Source organism: Trichosurus vulpecula, chromosome 1 (genome assembly GCF_011100635.1).
Source record: "Trichosurus vulpecula isolate mTriVul1 chromosome 1, mTriVul1.pri, whole genome shotgun sequence".
NCBI lineage: Eukaryota > Metazoa > Chordata > Mammalia > Diprotodontia > Phalangeridae > Trichosurus > Trichosurus vulpecula.
Window position 1 is genome coordinate 308,043,690 of NC_050573.1, and position 22,448 is coordinate 308,066,137.

Genomic DNA, 22,448 nt, shown 5'->3' on the forward strand with positions numbered 1-22,448 from the left:
CTGGCATAACATAAACATTTATGGAAGAGATTGAAACTTTTGCTTCAAATCACTTTATTTTACGGCCTTTACATGATCTTGATGTCCCCCACCAAAAGGTGGGAACTACTGGTAAAAAGGAAGGGGAAGGGCTAATTCTTAAAAGAACGGGGCTCTGGGCACCCGGGGCCCAGCTGTTGGGAGGTTCAGGGGAGGCTTGGACCTCCCCAACACGGGCAGAGAGTCCACAGCAAAAATGCCGACCCTTCTCGGTTTGGGAATAACTGAATTATTTTGAATAATTGAATTATTATTCAGTCACAAGCGAGTATCAAATGAACCAACAAAGGAGACCCTCCCATTCCAGCAGAGGTTTAGGAAACAAAAGCGGGCTCCTTGATGGCCGGGGCCGTGACCTTGACCGTGGCCAGCGCCCGGACAGAAGGCGGAGCGGCAGCGGGGGCTGCGCGGTCCGGGTGGGAGGCGGTGCGGAAGCCTCGGGGCTGCGATGTCCTCCAGGGGCCGCTCTCCTTCTCCGCTCCACACTGGGAAGCCCCCGCCCGGGCCCTGGCCGCGCCTCCTCCGCGGCTCCTCCTCTTCCCGTCCTACTCCCATCCCCGCCAGCCTCTGTGGCTAACCCAAACACTCCCGGTTCCTGCCGTAGGCGCCCGCTCAGCCCCAGCCAGCGCCCTCCCCGAGCCCCCCGCCCCGCACCCCGAGGCCCCCAGCACCCCAGCCCCCTCCGGCGCCCCCTCCCTGCAGCTGCAGGCTCCCCCGAGCCCGCGGCTGCTGCCAGAGCGATGCTGCTGCTGGCGGCCGCCTTCATCGTAGCGTTCGTGTTGCTGCTCTACATGGTCTCTCCGCTCATCAGTCCTAAGCCCCTCGCCCTGCCCGGGGCCCATGTAGTGGTGAGTGGACCGAGACCCGCCCGGGGACGGGACGGGGCTGGGGGAGAGGGGGACGTCCTGCCCCCCGGGGCATCCACGCCGACCAGAGCCTCCTGTTGCTGCTTCCTCTCCCCTCCTTCCCCACCTTGCTGCTTCTCGCTCATCTCCCGCTGCTCCGGGCCCTCCAGCTGCTAATTCTCCGGGGGAGCAATTCTTTCCTCGCTCTTAACTAATCCTCTAGCTTTCCCTTTTTTCCCTTCCCCCCTGCTACTGCCTTTCCCTTTTCTTGAGGGTTTTTTCACCCGCTTCCCAATTATCCAGCGTTCTCTAGGTGCCCCGAGGTAGCCTCCCCCACCCCCATCTGTTGCATCTCCAAACACCAGGAAGACCTTTTGTGACCGCGTGAGGAAAGCCCTGGAAGAGACCGGGGAGAGGGACGCGCTGGCTCGAGCTCCCGTTTGGGGGATACTATCCTTATCCTTCCGGGTGCGCCAGTGTCTGCTGTCAGGCCCTGGCAGGGATGGAAAGGAGGGCCATTGCGAAGGTCACCTGACGTAGTCAGCCCTGTTAGGCACTGTGAGCCTGAGGAAGGACCGGGAGATTTGGTTTGCACCCTCCCTCACCTGAAACAGACCAGAGCGTGACACACTATCCAATAGGTTCTCTACTTGTACCGTACCTTACACATACAACACGTCTATTCAATTAAGCCCTGGTAGGAGGAGGGGCCGTTATGAGGAGGTATGGGTGATTGTCTATCTGGACATAATGCTGTAACACCTTGGTCTTTCTAGAATACTTTTACCTCTAAGTGCCTTGTAGACACAAAGTCATCCTTGAAAGCAACCAGGAGAGACAGATATTTTTATCCTCAATTTTACTGATGAGTCAGCTGAGGCACAGAGAGATGTGGAACAATTTCACCAAAGATATGCTGGACGGCTGGGCCTGTAACTCATCTCCTCTGACATTTGGGCCAGGGCATTGTCCTTTACACTCCACCAGGCCTGTCCTGGAGAAGGGGCCTGATAAAAGCGCACTTAGCCAATGTCTGTTGAACTGAGAATCTGGAAGCCTGACCACAAAAGGCTGGATGGAATGAGATAGCTGGGATCCATGGACTTTCTCTTGTAACAGAAGCCATAGGAACTTAGTATGTGACTCACCAGGGCTTTTGCCTGGGGAAGCATTTTCCCCAAGTCCCAGTGAAATGACTGCTGACTGCTGTTGCTTCTTTTCCATCCCCCTCTCCCACAGGGTCCCTGAAGTCATTCTCACCCTTTTCTCCTGTTGTTTTACCTACCAATAGTGTCTTCAGGTCTGGAATATGCTTATGATTTTGGCTTTCTCCAAAAGGTGATGGCCTTTTAAAAATGGCCCTTTTTAAAGATGGCCCTTTAGAAATGAAGGGGAGAGCTGGCTTTTTTTTTTTTATTACCTTTATTTGGTGTACTTAACATTTCCACCTTTACTATGATGACTGATGATATCATCTCACATCTCAGTGGCATTTTATAGGACTTTGACCGCTGTTTTCTCATTTGACTTACACAACAGTCCTGTGACAGTTTGGAAGAATGGGAATAAAGAGAGGAGAACCTGAATTATGAATAAAGAGTGTAATAGAGAGGATTAGGAGGGAGACTGGAAGTAGTGATATCCTCAGATTATACAGATGAGGATTGCGGTGACTTCCCTCGGCCTTCTGAAACCTGAGTCCCTGTACAGGCAGATTATTATAAAATACCTCTTCTACTTTTGTCTGTACTTGTAATTAGGGCAACAGCTGGTGAGAGGCAAAATTCAGTTCTTTACATTTTTTCTTCATAAAACTCCTAGTTTATTTTCAGCCACTGCTGAGGTTAGTAAAAGGAATGATACAGGTTAAAATAATATTAAAAGTCAAAATAATTTTAAAAAATTCAAAATTCTGACCACTCAGCTTTTTAAGAAGACATGCCTAAGAGGCAAGTTTTTAAAAGTATTCTCCTAATGCCTGTTTTTTAACTTTTAATCATACTTTGAGCCATCAGCTCATTGGTGATATTTCCTCCAGATTGCAACCTATCCTTGCCTTTTCATCTTAATGAGTTTTTACTTTCATTCCTTCCTCAAATCCTCTTGAGACAATCTGTTCTAAGGCAAAAAGCACTGGACTTGGGAAGCAGAAGAGATCTAGGTTAAAATCCCACCTCTCATACTTACTTAGCCTTAACCTCTGTGGGCTCCAATCAGTTTCCCAGGGCTTCAAGTTGTAGAAGGATTACTGATCTCCTGAGGGAGTCTAAGCATGGGTACCAATGAAATCACCAGCCTCAACTCCACCCTCTTTACCCCCAAAAAGTGCTTACCTTATAGAGTTGTATCAATTGAAATATAATGCACATAAAGTATTTTGAAAACCTTAAAATGATATGTAAATGTAGCTATTTTTATTGTTTATCATGGTTTATTTAGTATTTCAAGGACTTTTCATTGCCAAGACATCTCTGCATATCTGTAGCTGGTCATTGGAAAGTTGCTGTAACCGATCAGCTCCTCACAAACTCAGCTAGGCCTGTCCTCAGAAAATAGATGTAGTATGTCCCTGGTCTGATTCTCAAAGGTTTTCCCACTTGGTAGGATTTCTAGGGACATCTAGGTGGAGCAGTGGATAGAATGCCAGGCCTGGAGTCAGGAGGACCTAAGTTCAAATGTGGCCTCAGACACTAGCTGTGTGATCCTGGTCAAGTCACTTACCCTTGTTTGCCTCAATTTCCTCATCTGTAAAGTGAGCTGAAGCAGAAAATGGCAAACCATTCTAGTATCTTTGCCAAGAAAACCCCCAATGGGGTCATGAAGAGTTGAACACGACTGAACAACAAGGGACTTCCAGAGTTTATGCTTTGTAGACATAGCCTTCAGAAACCCAGGATTCACTCCATACCTGCAATAAGGGGAGCAGTTTATTCTAAGTTAGGAAAAGTCAACACTTTGTTTCTTGTTTTAAGTGATTCAAGGGACTTCAGCTACAAACTTGACTATTTTCCTTAAAATTGTCTGGACTGTAGCCCACACGTTAGGTAATATACTCTGAATATTTTCCGTGAAAGAAATGGAGAAATGTCCTATTTTTGACTGTTCCTTATTAACAAATCTGTAGAGTTGGAGAGTGCCCTGAAAATAATACAAGAATGTCAGAAACGATGGACATGCTAATTCACCTGAGGTTGCCATCAATTCGTAAGATTCTATCAGGGAAGAAACTGAAAGCAGAATTGGCCCTATGAGATTTACTGGGAAGGGCCAGGGCAGAGAAGGTACGTTCTTACATCCATGGAATTGCCCATCATAATTATTTACTTAGCCATTCCCAGAACCGACCTTATTATGGTTTATTTTTTTTCCTCATTTTATAAATGGTAAAATCGAGGCACAGGAAGGACTCTAGGATTTGTTTAAGGACACTCCACTAATCATAGTCTGCAAATGTTAGGAAAACTCTGTGGCTGGCTCTTTGGAAAGAATCAGAAAACAAGCAGTGTGATGCCAATCTCTGAAAGACACTTGACCAACCGTACTTTTCATCAGAGTTTTTTTTTTTCTCTAGATGTTGACTGTCAGAGCTCGACGGTACCTTAGAGACCTTGCCTTTACGTCTCTCATTTTAGAGAATCCATTTGGCCAACCAGCCTTTCTGATTGCCCTTGATAAAAAGCAGAAGCTATGCATAAGGGAATGAGTAACCTTTTAAAAATCTTACAGTTGAGAATAATGATGAGGGAGAGATTTTTTTTTAAAAGTAGGTTAAAATGTTGCTTTTAACTGTCTCTCACCTGCGCTCAGTGCAGCCGAAGCTGACATCACCTTTTTTCTTTCAACTCAAGCAATAAATAGGATAATTGCTATATTTTAATCCAGCGTGAACAGTTCCCTTTTTCACCTATAAATTTAAAACAACATAGTCAAGAATGGGATTTTTAAAATGAGGTTTTTAGATATCTTTTGTTTGTACATAACCTTGACTTCTGAATGTACCCTTCTCCATTTCCTTTCTAGCAGGCTCTAAATTTCTAGTAATGTCATGTGAAATCACACATGCATTATTATCATAATTATCATTACATTCTCGAATCATTTTCAAAGGGAAAAAGCAGTTCAAGAATATTAACCGACATATCAGCTAAGTCTAACAGCATGTGCAATGTTTTTATACCTATTACCCCTCCCCCCCCACCTCTGCAGAGAAGGGAGGGAGGTACATTTTTCGTTTCTTTTCAAGGCCTATCTGGGTTATGATAATTACACAGCATTTAGTTTCCCTTTTTTGGTTCTTTTTCACTTTGTTGCGCTTGGCAGTACAGTGGATAAAGTGCCAGGCCTAGAGTCAGGAAGACTCATCTTCCCGAGTTCAAATTTGACCTCAAACACTTAACTCAAGCTGTGTGACCCTGGGCAAGTCACTTCACTCTGCCTTCTCCTCATCTATAAAAAGAGCTGGAAAAGGAAATGGCAAACCATTCCACTTATCTTTTGCCAAGAAAACCCCAAATGGAGTCACAAAGAGTGAACAACACTCTGAATGGCTGAATGACAACAATGTCGTTGTGTGTGTTGCTTTCCTGGTTTTGCTTGTAAGCTTGATTCCTAAGTCTCTATCTTGAATCAGACCTGTGTTAAGAAAAGAGTTTCACCAGGATGCTGCCAAGATTACTCAGAATTGCCAAAGAGCTTTCACCCTTGTGATGCAATTCCACCCTATTTAATGGAGAATGCAATAAATGCTGGAAAACACGACTTTACCTTCGTGTGGTGTTTTACAGTTTGCAAAGTTCTTTCTCATACCTTCTCATTTTGAGCCTCACCACAGCCTTGGGAGGCAGTAACCAGAGCTATAATCCTACTTTGGTGGAAAGAAGGTGTCTTTTACAGTTAGAGGATCTGGGTTCAAATCCTAGCTCTATCATATTACCTGTTTAATGATGGGCAATTCTCCTCACCCTTTTGGGCTCCTTTTTCCTCATCTATAAAATGACATGGTTGGAGTACATGATGATAATAAGATCCTAAATTAATACCATACTATAACATATGCCAAGTGTTTTGCACCTTTTTGATTCCCTACAACAACCCCACGAGGTGCTATTATTATATCCCTTTTTACAAATGAGGAAATTGAGGCTGAAGTGATTTCTCTAGGATCACACAGTAAGCGTCAAAGGGAGGATTTGAACTCAGGTCCTCCTGACTCCAAGTCCAACCTTCTATCTACTATTCTACCTTGGATGTCTTCTAACTTTGATCCTTTGATCACTTTTAACAGATGAAGAATTTGAGCCCCAGAAAGTAACTTTAGTAACTTGTCTGAAGTCATAGGGTTAGTAATTGCTAGGGCAGGGATGAGGACTCAAGCCTTCCGAATCTTAGTCCAATGAAGTGCTATGATTGATTGCAGCTATTCGCAAACTTTTGGGTCTCAGGACCACTTTACATTCTTAAAAAACATTGAGCACGCTCCAAAGAGCTTTTGTTTATATGTTTTACCTATAAATATTTACCATATTAGAAATGAAAACATCTTAGTATTATTTTGAAAATAGTTTTGACCTCATTGGACTCCCTGAAAGGGTCTCAGGGACACCAAGGGGTTCCAGACCCTGCTTTTTTTTTTGATGATTTATTGCTGCTAATTTATTGAATCTTGTGGCATAGTGGGAAGAGAGCTGTACTTGTTGGGAAGTCCGGAGCCCTGGATTCCAGTTACTTCTTCTCCACTAATCAGCTCTATGAGTATGAGTTAGATAAATTGCTCCTTGGGGCAGCTAGGCGGTGCAGTGGACAGAGTGCCAGGCCTGGAGTCAGGAGGGCCTGAGTTGAAATTCTTCCTCAGACACTTACTATCTACATGACCCTGGGCAAGTCACTTAACCCTATTTGCCTCAGTTCCTCATCTGTAAAATGAGCTGGAGAAGGAAATGGCAAACCGCTCCAGTATCTTGGCCAAGAAAACTCCAAACAGAGTCATGAAGAGTTGGACATGACTGAACAAAAGAGATATTGCTTCTTTGAGTCTCAGTAACTTCAGCTGTAAAATGGAGGGGTTAGATAAGGTGTGTCTCATGTCTCTTTTAGCTCTGATATCTCATGAGTCAAAGTAGGGGAAAACTGTACTGAAAATTTTGCTGTTAGTGTGTCTTTCAGAAATGACTTTGCCCAACTTTTTATGATTTCTAACATGTGTCATTTAATGGAAAAGATGATATGACGTATTCAAGAGGATGGACTTCAGCCCAATGAGCACCTAGTATTTGTAAGTAAGGGTGCTTTTACCTTTCCAGAAAGTGTTTGCTGCTATAAGGTGGGTCATAGTTGGAAAATGTCTCTGGAAGAGGTGATGTAGTCCTGTAGCTTCTCACCTTAGTCATGCTGAATCATGATTTGTCCATCCTTCCCCCTGAGCTAGCTTCTACTTGGTTCTCTCCCAGTCATTCCAAAGGTCTCTTCCTCTCTCTGATCTCATTGAACTCTAGATGTTTACCGGTCCTGTACCTCTTCTGAACTCTAGATGTTAACCCGTCCTGTACCTCTTCCGTCCTTTAGCATTCAGCTTTCCACTCTTCTGTAGCATGAACTGGGTGGATGTTGTGCTTGGCACTCAGGGAGATGATGATAAATGAGCAATATAAATGTGAGTCGTTACTCAGGTTTACAAAGCTCTTGTCCCACGTTAATTCTTTGAGGTACGGGTAGTACAAGCATTATTGTGGTCATGTCACAGATGAAGAAACTGACATTGAAACCGAGAGAGAAACTGAGTAACTGGTGCAGGGTTATCGGTAAATGGCCGAACGGGATTCCAACCAACTCTCCCAACTCCGAGCCCATGCTGTTCCTACTACATTACAAATGCCTTTTGAAGAGCTAAAAAGTGCAGATAATTCACAGTCTCCGCCCATATAGAGTTTTATAGACATTGTAACTTAATACACATTACAGAAAAGTTCATGAAAGACCTACCACGTGAGGTGCTATGTGAGGTGTGAGAGGAGTATGTGATTCACCCAATGGTGAATCACAGAAGGCTGCTGGCTGCATAGAGATGGCATTTGGCATTGATTTAAAGGATCAGTAGGAGATTAAGGACAGTTAAAGATGGAGCAGGAGGGCATTCCTGGTATAGGTAATATCATAGGCAAAGGTATGGAGGTAGGAGAGCCCATATTTCTTTTGGGTAGACCAATTTGATGGGAGTAGACAGTTCACGGATCAGTCAACAAACATTTTTTAAACATTCTTTTTAAAAAAAATTTTGAGTTCTGAATTTTCTCTCTCTCTCCTTGAGACAGTAAGCAATTTGTTACAGGTTATACCTGTTCAGTCAAGCAAAACATATTACCATATTAGTTGTGTTCTGAAAAAAGACACAGACCAAAAAGGAAAAAAAAAACATGAAAAAAATACAGAAAGTGGAAAATAGTATGCTCCAATCTGCATTCAGACTCCATTACTTCTTTCTCTGGAGGTGGATAGCATTTTTCATCATGAATCTTTTGGAATTTTCTTGGGTCATTATATTGCTGAGAATAACTAAGTCATTCACAATTGACCATCTTACAGTATTTCTGTAACTGTGTGCAGTGTTTTCCTCGTTCTGCTCACTTCACTTCGCATCTGTTCATATAAGTCTTTCCTGGTTTTTCTGAAATCTGCCTGCTTTTCATTTCTTATAGCACAGTAATATTCCATCATAATAATATGCCACAGCTTGTTCAGCCATTCCTCAGTTGATGGACATCCCTTCAATTTCCAATTCTTTGCCACCACAAAAAAGATTTACTCTAAATATTTTTGTACAAATAGGTCCTCCTTCCCTCCCCCACCTTTTAAAAATCTCTTTGAGATACAGACCTAGTAGTGGTATTGCTGGGTCAAAGGGCATCCCCAGTTTGATAGACCTTTGGGAATAGTTCCAAATTGCTCTCCAGAATGGTTGGATAAGTTCACATTTCCACCAACACTAATACGTTAGTGACCCAATTTTTCTACATTCCCTCCAACATTTATTAGTTTTCCTTTTCTGTCATATTAGCCAATCTGATAGGTATGAGGTGATACTTTAGAGTTTCAAAAAAATTTATTAAGTACTTCCTGTATATCAGGCACTGTGCTGAGGGCTGGTTGGGCTACAAAGAAAAAGCAAAAATAGCGCCTGCCTTCAAGGGGCTTATGTTGTAATGGAGAGACAACATGTGTTTGTGTATGTTTTTTATGTCTATGTGTGTATATATGTATATCTATATATAAAAGATAAATATAAAGTAGATTCAAGGTAACTTTAGGCATCAAGAGCTGTTGTTGCTCATCTTTCATTCTTGAAAAGGACCAGTGACATCATGAGGGTGATGTCTTGACTTGCATGTGAATGGATGTAAGTGGGACAGAGCTGTGCAGAATCTTTTGCTTCACTCTCTCTTCCAGAGTCATCTAACTCCAGCAGCAAGACAAAGGTCAAGGTGACTGGTGATGGCCCTAGATGCATCTTTGATATCATCTGGCCAAGCATTAAGAGCTGGTGGGACTGGGAAAGGCCTCCTTCAGAAGGTTTTATTTGAGCTGACTCTTGAAGAAAGAGGTAGAGGTAGGAAAATAAGCAGTCCAGGTATAAAGAATAGCCGATTCAAAAGCTGATCGAAGTGGAGCTTCATGTGTGAGGGACAGTAAGTTGGCCAATATGGCTGGACCTTAGTGTATGTGGAGAGGAGGAAAATGTAAGAAGATTGGGCTTTAAGGCCCAAATACGAGACATTACATCAGGAGACGTAATAAGGAGCCAGTAAAGTTTATCGAGGAGTGAGGTGTGGAGATGAGTATTGACGATATTTAGACCTGTTCTTCTGGAAAGTCATTTTGGCAGCAGTGTGGAGGATGGTTGGGAATAGCGAAAGACTTGAAGGAGAGAAATCAATCAGGGGTCTGTCTCAGTAGTCCAGGTGAGAAGCGAAGAGGGGCCTGAACTTAAGTGGTAGCAGTGTGAACAGAAAGAAGCTAGGTCTAGGTACAGTGAGGTACCACCGGACATGGAATCAAGAAGACCAGAGTTCAAATCTGACTTTAGACTCTTAATATCTTTGTGACCTTGGGCAAGTCGCTTCACCTTTGCCTTAGTTTCCTCTGCCGTAAAATGAGGATAATTGTGGTGCCTGCATCCCAAGGTGGTTGTGAGGGTCAAATGGAATAATAGTTGTAAAGTGCTTAGCACAGTACCTGGGACAGAGTAAGGGCTGTGTACTTGTTAGTTGTTTTATTGTTGCTGCTATGATGATAATAATGATTATTAATATTATATGTTGTGGATACAGAAACCACACGGTCTGGCAACTGACTGGAAGTGAGTTAGAGCGAGGAGTCAAGGATGACGTGGGAGGTGTGAACCTCAGTGGGTAGAAGGGCAGTGGTGCCCCCAACAGTAACAGGAAGTCGATAAGATTGAGATAAGGCCGAAAAGGTAGGATGGTGCCAGATTGTGGAGTCCCTTGGATGCCAGGCACAAACATTTACATTTAAAAGGCTGCTCCTCAGTGTTTTAGAGCAGAGGAGGGGAGCACAAACCCTTGGAGGACTGGGAATGACTGTTTTCGTGTCTGTTTTTGTATTCCCAGGACCTGGGTCAGTGACTTGTGCATCAGTTTATGTTTGTTGAAATGAATGAATATATCTGTATGTTAAAAAATAATCTGGTATAATTAGAGGGGAGAGAAAATGGATGCAGGAAACCCGGTCAGCATTTCACATCGTTGACCGCTGCTTTGGGCTGTTCTTTATTTCCACACTCTCACGCTTCTCTTCTGCATCTCTCACCACTCTGGTCTGGCTCCTCATCTTTCTGACCCCCCCAAAGTGAGTGTCTCTCAAGGTGTGCAGTCTTCAGCCGTGTCTTCTCTCTTTACACTCACTCCTTTGACAATCTTAGCAGACACTGTCATTGTTATGATGATCACTCCTTGTTGTTTCAGTCATGTCTGACTCTTCATGACCCCATTGGGGTTTTCTTGGCAAAGATACTGGAGTGCTTTGCCATTTCCTTCTCCAGCTCATTTTACAGATGAGAAACTGAGGCAAACAGGGTTAAACGACAAACCCAGGGTCACAAACCAATAAGTGTCTGAGGTTAGATTTGAACTCAGGTCTTCCTGACTCCAGGCCTGGTGTCTCATCCACTGCGCCCCTAACTGCCCAATGATTCCTAAATCTCCGACTTATATGAACTGATGCTGAGTGAGGGGAGCAGAACCAGGAGATCATTATACACGATTACAGACACACAGTATCTGTAAGGACTAACTTTTATTGACTTGGCTCTTCTCATCAATGCAAGGTTCAAAGACAGTTCCAAAAGACTCATGATGGAAAAAGCTACGCACATCCAGAGAAAGAATTATGGAGTCTGAATGCAGATTGAGGCAAACTTTTGCTCTCTCTCTTTTTTCCTTCTTTTTTGGTTTCGTTTCTTCTTTCTCATGATTCATTCCATTGATTATAATTCTTCTTTACAACTGGACTATTATGTAAATAAGTTCAATTCGAATCGGATTACATGCTGTCTTGGGGGAGAGGGAGGGAGAGAAAATTTGAAACTCAAAAACTTGTGGAACTGAATGTTGTAAACTAAAAATAAAAAACAAATTTAAAAAAATTTATCCATAACATTTCATTATGGAATCAGCGTGATACAGTGCTGAAGTTCTCAACCTGGCTTCTAGGAACTCAAAAAAAATGTTTTAGATGACTATATTTCAACATGATTGGTTTCCTTTGTAATTCTAAGTATTTTATACATTCAAAACATTATTCTAAAAAGGGCTCCATAGGCTTCACCAGTCTGCCAGAAAGGCTCACAACACAGACAAAGTTAAGATTTTGTGAGATAGTAGAATACATCTTGTATTTGGAGTCAGAAGACCTGTGTTCAAATCCTGGCTCTGCTACTTGCAATCTACATTACTGTAATGCAGGCCTGCACAATCTGTGGTCCACCAAAGGATTGTGGGTGGCTCATGAAAAATATAGAAGAAAACATCCTTTATATATAGAAGAAATCCTTTGGTGGACCGCAGGTTGTGCAGGCCTGCTGTAGAGGCAGCTAGGTGTTGCAGTAGGTAGAGCTTTGTGCCTGAAGTCAGGAAGACCTGTGTTCATATCCTGCTTCAGACCTTTCTAGCTGTGTGACCCTGGACAAATCACTTAACTGCTGTCTGCCTGAGCACTGGTAAATGGGGATAATAATGACACCTACCTCTCAGGGTTGTTATGAGGATCAAATGGGATAAATCTTAGCTTAGCTGATTTATGGGCAGCCTGGTGGTGCAATGAACAGAGTACCAGACCTAGTGTCAGGAAGACTCATCTTCCTGAGTTCAAATCCTGCCTGAGACCTTTCTAGCTGTGTGACCTTGGGTGAGTCCCTTAACCCTGCTTGCCTCAGGGTCCTCATCTGTAAAATGAGCTAGAGAAGAAAATGGTAAACCGCCCCAGTATCTTTGCCAGGAAAACTCCAAATGGGGTCATGAAGAGTCAGACATAACTGGAAAACAACTAAAAATCAATAGCTGCTTTATAAATGCTTGTTCCTTTCCCCTTCCTTTAGGCAACTCATTTCACCCCTCTGCAAGTCAGTTCTTCATCTGTAAAATGAGGGGTTGAATTAGATGGTATCTAAGATCTCTTCCCTCTCTAGATGAATTATCCTATGATTCTACTCCTTCACATATTTTATACTCCTGACAAATTGGCCTGTTAACTATTTCCTGAAATCAATGTGGTATCTCCCATCTCCATGAACGTATTCTCTCTCCATTTCCAAGTTCCTTCATTTAGAGCAGCTCAGGGCCTATGTCCAGGAGCCTTTCCTGCTCCCCTCTTTCCCTCCTGGAATTACCTTGTATTTTAACTGTATATTATGTTGCATACCCCCAGTAGAAGGTGGTAAGCTCCTGGAGAGTAGGGAGTGCTTGTTTTTTGTCTTTGTATCTTCAGCACTTAGGACAGAGGCTGGCACATAATAAACATTCACTGAATTGAATTTACTGACCCTGACCAGAACAGCATCTCCAACTGAATATCCAAATTTGAGGTCAACTTACCCACAGTTGATCTTATCTTCCCCCAAAATCTTATCTTCTTTTCCTAGTTGTCAGTGGTATTATCATTTCCCCAGACAAATGGGTGGATTATCGTTTAGCCAGTGGGGTTTCACTTACCTACACATTTACTTACATGTATGTCTGAAACATTTGTTGTATAACAGGGGGTGACAGTGATAGTTTTGATTCCTCTTCTTCTCCCTCACCTCATGTTTTCTTAATTACTGAATCCAGTCAATCGTACATAATATCTTTCCTGTTCATCCCTTTTGTTCCATCCATACTACCCTCACTCTAATAATGCTCTTCATTAGTATGTGCCTGGGCTGTTGCAATAGTTTTATTACATCTCTTCCCTCAGATATCTTCCCCAGTCATCATTCTGCTTTCAGACATGTTCCTTATGCGCTGATCTAGTCGCATTATTCTCTGCTCAAAACCCCTCTACTGCCTACCAGGAAAAGTTCATACTCATCTCTGATTGGTCAACTCCTTCTGGAACTGCCATTTTAAGAAAGCGTCCAGGCCCGCCGTGTTTGCTCCTTCATTCTTCTCTGGATTCCACTGTGACCTTGTGGTCTTCCTCCATCGTGCCCCAACTTCTCTACAATGATCCAGCAGCCTTCTGACCCAGGAAGATCACGCTATCCTTGCACAGCCCTTCATCTGACTGATCAGTTCCTTTCCAAACTTCCATTTTAAGGAAAGTCTCAGACCAGCCGTGTTCATGCCTTCATTCCTCCCTGGGCTTTGCTTCTGACTCTATGGACCTTTCTCTTCACCATGTCCCAGTGAAAGCAGACCCTGTAGAGCCGAACTGCAGAATACCTTCCTCTTCACTATTTTTCACCTTCCTTTGCTATATTTTCTTCTCTCACAAGCTCTTCAAGGGTAGAGATTATCTTTCCTTTTGCTTATACTTGTAGTCCTGGTAATAAACACAACAGTACATGTTTAATAAATCCTTGTTGACTTGGCTTCCTTTCGCTTTGCCTGGCAATCAAGGTAATCAGTCAATCAACGAACATTTATTAAGTGCCTACTGTTTACCAGGCACTGTGCTAGCTGCTGGGAACACAAAGACAAAAGCAATGTAGTCTCTACCTTTAAGGAGCTTCCATTCTAACAGAGAAAGACAATGTATATTTAGGTACCTCCAAAATAGATACAAGGTAACAATCTAGGACCACCCTAACTTCCAAGCCTTATCTCAAACTATTCTGCCCAACCAGCCTACTTGTCTCCTCCCAGCATTTCTGGCTTTGTACCTTTGCTCACAGTTTCCTATGACTAGGATGCCTCACTGTGCTCTCTGTTTTTTGGTTTTTACCCTTTCTTTAAAGTTCAGCTTCAGTGCCACCTTCTTCAGGAAGACTTTCCTGGTTTCTATAAGTTAGTACTAGCTTTTTCCCTTTTCGATCTCACACTGTGTTTTGACCTCTCCAATGCACTTTTCATGTATAAGTTCGTGCGTGTCTCCTGTTCTCCTACTAGATTGTAAGCTTTCTGAGAATGGAGAAGGTGGCTTATATAAACTCTGTATCTCCCTAGTGTCTTAGTGCGGTTCTCTGAACACTGATACTTAGCATTGTTAATTGAACCGAATTGGACTAATTGTGACTTCTAACAGTAATCTTTTGGTAAAAGTGCCTGGCCTTTCTAACTTAACAAAATGGGGTACCTCTAATTGTGTGAATTTTAGGTGAGAAAAAAGGGAAGGAGAGTGCTATACAGGATGCCATGCCATTCAAAGGTAATTGGTTGAGTAATAATGATGTTATCTAATATTTATAAATGATGTAATAATAGCCTTTTTATAGCTCTTTAAGGTTTGCAAAGTGCTTTACATATATCTCCTATCTGATCCTCATAACAACCCTGGGAAGTAGGTGCTGTTTTAATCTCAATTTTATAGATGAAGAAACTGAAGCAAACAGAGGTTAAGTGACTTGCCCAAGGCCACACTGCTAATGAGCATCTGAGGCCACATTCAAACCCAGGTCTTCCTCACTCAAGGCAGACCTCACTATCCACTGTGCCACCTAGCTGTTGAAAAAAGTGGGGATGTTTAGCCAAGACAAGACTTACTGTCAATAGGACTGGTGTCTTCAAGTGCTTGAAAGGCTGTCATGTGAAAGAGGGATTCTTCTGCCTGACCCCAGAGAGCAGACCTAGGAGTAATCACTTACAGAGAAATAGAATTTGGCTCCTCTGTCCAAAAGAGGGCAGGGACTGCCTTGGGAGGTAACAGAAAGACCTCATCATTGGAGGTCTCCAAGTAGAACCAGGCAGTGATGTCGAGGTATATTATCCTGTTCAGGAGTAAGTTGTATTGGACAGCCTTGGGTCTGTTACTTCTAGTCTTGAGATTTTGCAACTTTGGCATAGTAGGTCCAGGGAAGAGTCACACTTACATTGGGCCCAGAGGCAGAACAAGTTGCCGTTTCCTTGTTTGCTAGATTTACAAAGCATCTCCCCTTGAAAGGGCTCAGGGATAACTAGTTATAGGTGTCTGATTTAGAATTTGAAACTGGCAGTGTATTTCTTTAAAACATATTTATATATATATATATATATTTTTTTTCTTTAATATGTTTAGCTTTCAGCATTGATTTTCACAAGAGTTTGAATTTCAAATTTTCTCCCCATTTCTACCCTCCCCCACACTCCAAGATGGCATATATTCTGGTTGCCCTGTTCCCCAGTCAGCCCTCCCTTTTGTCACCCCACTCCCCTCCTATCCCCTTTTCCCTTCCTTTCTTGTAGGGCAAGATAAATTTCTATGCCCCATTGCCTGTGTATCTTATTTTCTAGTTGCATGCAAAAACTTTTTTTTTTTTGTTTTTGAACATCTGTTTTTAAAACTTTGAATTCCAAATTCTCTCCCCTTTTCCCTTCCCACCCACCCTCCCTAAGAAGTCAAGCAATTCGACATAGGCCACATGTGTATCATTATGTATAACCCTTTCACAATACCCATGTTGTGAAAGACTAACTATATTTTGCTCCTTCCTAACCTATCCCCCTTTATTGAATTTTCTCCCTTGACCCTGTCCCTTTTCGAAAGTGTTTGTTTTTGATTACCTCCTCCCCCATCTGCCCTCCCTTCTATCATCCCCCCCCTTTTTTTATCTTCTTCCTTCTTCTTTCCTGTGGGGTAAGATACCCAATTGAGTATGTATGGTATTCCCTCCTCAGGTCAAATCTGATGAGAGCAAGATTCACTCATTCCCCCCTCACCTGCCTTCTCTTCTCTTCCTACAGAGCTGCTTTATCTTGCCACTTTTATGCGAGATAATTTACCCTATTCTATCTCTGCCTATCTCCCTCTCTCAATATATTCCTCTGTCATCCCTTAATTTGATTTTATTTCTTTTAGATATCTTCCCTTCATCTTCAACTCACCCTGTGCCGCTCCCTCTCTCTCTCTCTCTCTCTCTCTCTCTCTCTCTCTCTATATATATATATATATATATGCATATATATATATACACACATACGTATATACATACATACACACTCACATATATATATATATATTAACATATATATAATATGCATATTCCCTTCGGTTACCCTAATACTGAGGTCTCATGAATCATACACATCATCTTTCCATGTAGGAATGTAAACAAAACAGTTCAACTTTAGTAAGTCCCTTGCAATTTCTTTTTCTTGTTCTTTTTCTTGATTACCTTTTCATGCTTCTCTTGATTCTTGTGTTTGAAAGTCAAATTTTCTATTCAGCTCTGGTCTTTTCACTGAGAAAGCTTGAAAGTCCTCTATTGCCTTGGAGCATGATACTCAGTTTTGCTGGGTAGGTGATTCTTGGTTTTAATCCTAGCTCCATTGACTTCCAGAATATTGCATTCCAAGCCCTTCGATCTCTTAATGTAGAAGCTGCCAGATCTTGTGTTATTCTGATTGGGTTTCCACAATACTCAAATTGTTTCTTTCTGGCTGCTTGAAGTATTTTCCCCTTGATCTGGGAGCTCTGGAATTTGGCAACAATATTCCTGGGAGATTTCTTTTTGGGATCTATTTGAGGAGGCGATCGATGGATTCTTTCAATTTCTATTTTGCCCTGTGGCTCTAGAATATCAAGGCAGTTCTCCTTGATGATTTCTTGAAAGATGGTATCTAGGCTCTTTTTTTGATCATGGCTTTCAGGTAGTCCAATAATTTTAAAATTATCTCTCCTGGATCTATCTTCCAGGTCAGTGGTTTTTCCAATGAGATATTTCACATTGTCTTCCATTTTTTCATTCCTTTGGTTCTGTTTTATAATATCTTGATTGCTCATCAAGTCACTAGCTTCCACTTGCTCCAAACTAATTTTTAAGGTAGTCTTTTCTTCCATGGTCTTTTGGACCTCCTTTTCCATTTGGCTAATTCTGCCTTTCAAGGCGTTCTTCTCCTCATTGGCTTTTTGGAGCTCTTTTGCCATCTGAGTTGGTCTATTTTTTAAGGTGTTGTTTTCTTCAGTATATTTTTCAGTATTTTTTTGGGTCTCCTTTAGCAAGTCATTGACTTGTTTTTCATGGTTTTCTCGCATCCTTCTCATTTCTCTTCCCAATTTTTCGTCTGCTTCTCTAACTTGCTTTTCCAAATCCTTTTTGAGCTCTTCCATGGCCTGGGACCAGTTCATGTTTTTCTTGGAGGCTTTTGTTGTACGCTCTTTGACTTTGTTGACTTCTTTTGGCTGTATGTTTTGGTCTTCTTTGTCACCAAAGAAAGAATCCAAAGTCTGAGACTGAATCTGGGTGCGTTTTCTCTGCCTGGCCATATTCCCAGCCAACTAACTTGATCCTTGAGTTTTTCAGTGGGGTATGACTGCTTGTAGAGTTAAGAGAACTATGTTCCAAGCTTGGGGGGATGCGCCAGTTCTGCCACACCAGCACTGCTCTTTCCCCAAGAACCCCCAACCCTGACTGGACTTAGATCTTCAGCAGGCTGTGCACTCCTGCTCTGATCCACCACTTAATTCCTCCCACCAGGTGGGCCTGGGGCCAGAAGCAACTGCAGCTGTACTTCTGTAGCTGCCCCACCTCTGCTGCCCCCGGGGCAGTAGCCAAACTGAACTCCTTCTACTCCCGCAGCTTTTCCCACTAACCTTCTCTGTTGTCTTTGGTGTTTGTGGGTTGAGAAGTCTGGTAACTGCTGCAGCTCACTGATTCAGAGCGCTAGGGCACGCTCCGCCCGGCTCCTGGTCTGGTTGGTCCGCACCACCCACGCTGGGCTCTGCTCCACTCCGCTCCCAGCTCATGTGTGGTAGACCTCACCCAGAGACCATCCAGGCTGTCCTGGGCTGGAGCCCTGCTTCCCTCTGCTGTTCTGTGGGTTCTGCCGTTCTAGAATTGGTTCAGAGACATTTTTTATAGGTTTTTGGAGGGACTCGGTGGGGAACTCACCCTAGTCCCTGCTTTCCAGCAGCCATCTTGGCTCCGCCCCCCTCATATTTTTATTTAGGATCAAATGCATCTTTACTTTTGGAATTTCTAGAAACTACAAGATAGCTCAAATGTTTATCCCTTACAATGTTGCTTCCTTACATGTGTTTAAGGTTACGCAGTCTATAAACCATTTTCATATACATTTGATGTGATGTAGACAGGGATTATTATGCATATTTTTGTAGCCCCAGGTTTATCAATTCCCGGTCCAGTGTGTTTTCTGTTGTATCTTTCTTTTTCATCTTTTGATAAATATCTATGTTAAGTAATCTTCCCCTAAAAGGAAATTTTAAAATGTTGAGATCTTATTGCATTTATTTGTTTTTGTTTGTTTATAGGTTACTGGAGGATCCAGTGGCATTGGAAAATGTATTGCAATTGAGTGTTATAAGCAAGGAGCATTCATAACCTTGGTTGCAAGAGATGAGGTAAAATTCTTTTTTTATTTTATTATTTTAAACTTAGCAATTCACTCACAAGTTTTACAGGATGAACCTTCATGTACTTCTGCTAAAAATGGCTTTTGTAACCACGATGATGATCTGCTCTCAGACTTCCATTGGTCTGAGAGGGCCCTTAACATGATTGGTGGGCTTGCTTATACTTTGAATGTTTATAGGATCAGAGCCAGTGCATTTTGTTATGACATGAATTAATCATTTTAATAGGGTCCCATGACTTGCAATTGGCAGAGCCAGGACTAGAATAGCTCAAGCCTATCTTTTGCTTGCTGTTTTTTTGGCATCCCACCAGCCTACACATGCTACTTGTAGAATATGAGAGGCATAGAATATATTGATCCTCTGTCTGACATCCTCTCATCATTGACCACTGACTGGTCAGAGCTAAGGTCAGAATTAGTTAAAACAAGAATAAAGTATAACAGTGAGAAAAAGATAACAGTGTGCAATTGAAACAACTTAACCTTGAACTGTTTAAGCAAGTAATTGACAATCAAATATGAACTGGACAGTGAAACTGACACTGACTGTAATGTTTTTATTCAGAAATTTAACCAATGTAAATTAATTGCCACAATTAGGAGACCAAAAGGACCTGGGAGGCATCTTAGTAAACATGTGAGTTACTTCTCAGTCAGAGAGAGATCACTCACTGCTCAATGTAACATTCATTTGTATAGTTATTTATAAGCTCACTTGCAAACTCATTTGCAAAATCTTGTGAAGAAGGATAGTAGACAGTGATGAGCAGTATCCCAATGCAGAGAGAAACAACAGAAAATGAAACAAGTTAAAAATGAGAACGGCAACAACACCACTTTGGGAGATATCCAACCAAGCCAGTCATCCAAAGAGTTTTTGGGGATGAAAATGAAGGGAATACAGCAAAGGAGAAAAATTGAGATTTGTAAAAATCATGATCACAAAATGTTTTCTCGGTCAAGGACAGTGGATCTTCTACACTAGGACCCTAATGTCACAATCCTGCTGTGCATATGGGAGAAGTAGAAATGGTATTATAACAGAGATGCGGCAAACAGCCAAATTGAACCAAGTATACGCAAAAGGAGATCCATGCTGGAGGTGATGACAGTTGTGAGCACATTGAAGGACTGATACAATGTATCTGAACAAGGAGATTATAAAAGGTGTGTGTGGGGGAAAATCTTGTACCTTATTAATACTAGAAAAGAAGACCGATGGAACGTCAATGTACACTCACCCATCAACAAATCTCACCATTTGTATGACCCTGGGCAAGTCACTTGACCTCTGTATGACTCAGTTTCCTTTACTATAAAGTAGGCATGATAATAGCACCTACCTTGCAGGGTTGTTGTGAGAATTAAATAAGATGACATTTTTAAGGTACTTAGCACAGTGCCTGACACATAGTAGGTGCTTAATAAATGCTTATTTTCCAAAGTAGATGCCTATCAATTGGGGAATGGCTAAACAAATTGTGGCAGATGAACGTAATGGAATGTTGCTGTCCTGTAAAAAAAGATAGGTGTAACAAATACAAAGAAGCACGAAAAGATCTACATGAAATGATGCAGAGTGAAGTAACCAGATCCAAAAAAAATATATACTTGGTAACTACAACAATATAAATGGGAAGAACAAATATACATCAAAAAATAAAAAGTGAAAGTGAGATCAAGCAGGACTCACATGAAGAGATCTGAGAGGACGCACTTCCAACCTACCCCTTCATGAAGCTGAGAGGGCCATGGGTATTACACATTGCACATGTTTTAAGATTTTTTTCATTACATGAATCAGTTGTGCTGTTTTTCCCCCTCTCTAAAAATACTATTTGTTATTTGGGAGGGAGTGCGGAAGATATATTTGGGATAACTACGGTGATATAAGAAACAGAAAATATTAATAATAACAATTTAAAATTTTTTCAATTTCAAAATGCTTGTGTCCTCTCTTCCTTCTTTTCCTTCCATCTCTTCTTCCTTCCTTCTCTCCCTCCTTCCTTTTTTCCTTCCTTCCAAGCTAGCTTATATTTAATTACCTTATATGTAATATATTTCTATTTCTTCACTTTATATTGATGCTGTACATATTTATATATGCACTTGTTTCCCCCATTAGAATGTGAATGGGGATTGTTTCATTCTTTTTAACTGTAGCCCCTGGGCCTCGCACAGCATCTGGCAAACAAAAGGAATTTGATAAACACTTGTTGATTGATTGATAGAAGAGAATGCCACTTTACAGGCTCTTTCACAACAAAATGTCTCCCATCCATCCATCAAAATCATTCAAGATTCCTTGAGAAATGTAACAGAAATAACCCTGTGATAATAAACACCAGGCAAGGCATAAACGCTTGGCATTTGTGTTGCATTGCTTCACACATTTCTATGACAGAAGAAATCCAGTTCGGTGTCCAAGCTGAAGAGGGATTTTCTACGAATACGGCCATCCTTCTTGTTTTCAGATCTTATTGTTCATCCTTTGTCCCCAAAGTGGAGCAATGCCATCAGGAGGGTGATGTCTTGACTTGCAAGTCATTTGGAGTTAAGTGAGGCAAGGCTGTGCAAAGTCATCAGTCTCACTATCTCCTCCAGAGTCATCAAAAGCCAGAGGCAAGACATAGGTCAGGATGACTGGTTTTCAGGTGAGTTTTTACTGATTGCATCAAATTCTAGAGAGAGTTCGAACTGACCATCCTTAGAGGAAAGACTAACCGGATGGAGAATGTCTATTTCCCAGATTATAACATACCTTTGAATGGATAGCCTATAGGGCTTGGGGTGTGTCTGTGTGTGTGTGTGTGTGTGTGTGTGTGTGTGTGTATGACAGACAGTACAACTGGATGACAGGGAGGAGAAGAATGGTTTGGATTGCCTTTCAGGAAATTACAAAGCTTTTTTGTTGACCCCAAAACTTCCCATGAAAGCAAAGGTCCATCCTTTTTAATACTGTATTGCTGTGTGGCAGTTAGGCATGGAATATAACAGTTTATGAAGAAGTAAAAATGAATTTTACACAGGGGGCAGTGGAGAGGCCCATGTTGGGCACGAGCAGGTGCTACCATACAACCAGGGTGAAGCCCTGAAGAATAGAAGTAAAAGATGTTATCAAGGAATCACATGGTGGAAGATGGGCTGGTCTTGTGAGAGATCAAGAGTTGACAAATGCAGAGTGCTCCACTGTTACCCTAACTACATTAGGAAAGTGCAGAAAGCCTCCAGCACTTTGGATGGGTTGATGCCTTGGAGTCTGCACTTATGGGAGGACAGAGGCAAGGGTTACACAAGATTGCCAGGCATGTATAGGTTGCGATCTGCATCATGGAAGGGAATTTCTCAATCAGTTAGATCCCAGATATATTTGGGTTTGAGAGTATTCTCATTCTCTAGCCATGGCTGTTTCACCAGTTGACTTTTATAGCTATATATAAAATAGTAATTTAAAAAGTTCATAGAAAAGATATAAATGAATTTCATAGTATTTGCCTTTCAGGTGCATAAGGGTAAAATATATGGCTTCTTTGTATTGCAGACTTAAGAGCACACTTCTCTTGTTTTA

The 22,448-nt window shown here is 42.0% G+C and overlaps 1 protein-coding gene across 1 annotated transcript in view; it reads left to right on the plus strand.

Moving 5' to 3' along the window:
• Positions 1 to 350: 350 nt before the first annotated feature.
• The window catches only part of KDSR (3-ketodihydrosphingosine reductase), a 63,046-nt gene continuing 40,948 nt past the window's right edge, over positions 351 to 22,448 (plus strand). Inside the window, exons 1-2 of the mRNA XM_036760970.1 lie at positions 351 to 887; positions 18,777 to 18,866. Of these exons, the coding sequence (XP_036616865.1) occupies positions 780 to 887; positions 18,777 to 18,866 (198 nt within the window). The 5' untranslated portion in view covers positions 351 to 779. The remainder of the gene's footprint in view (positions 888 to 18,776; positions 18,867 to 22,448) is intronic.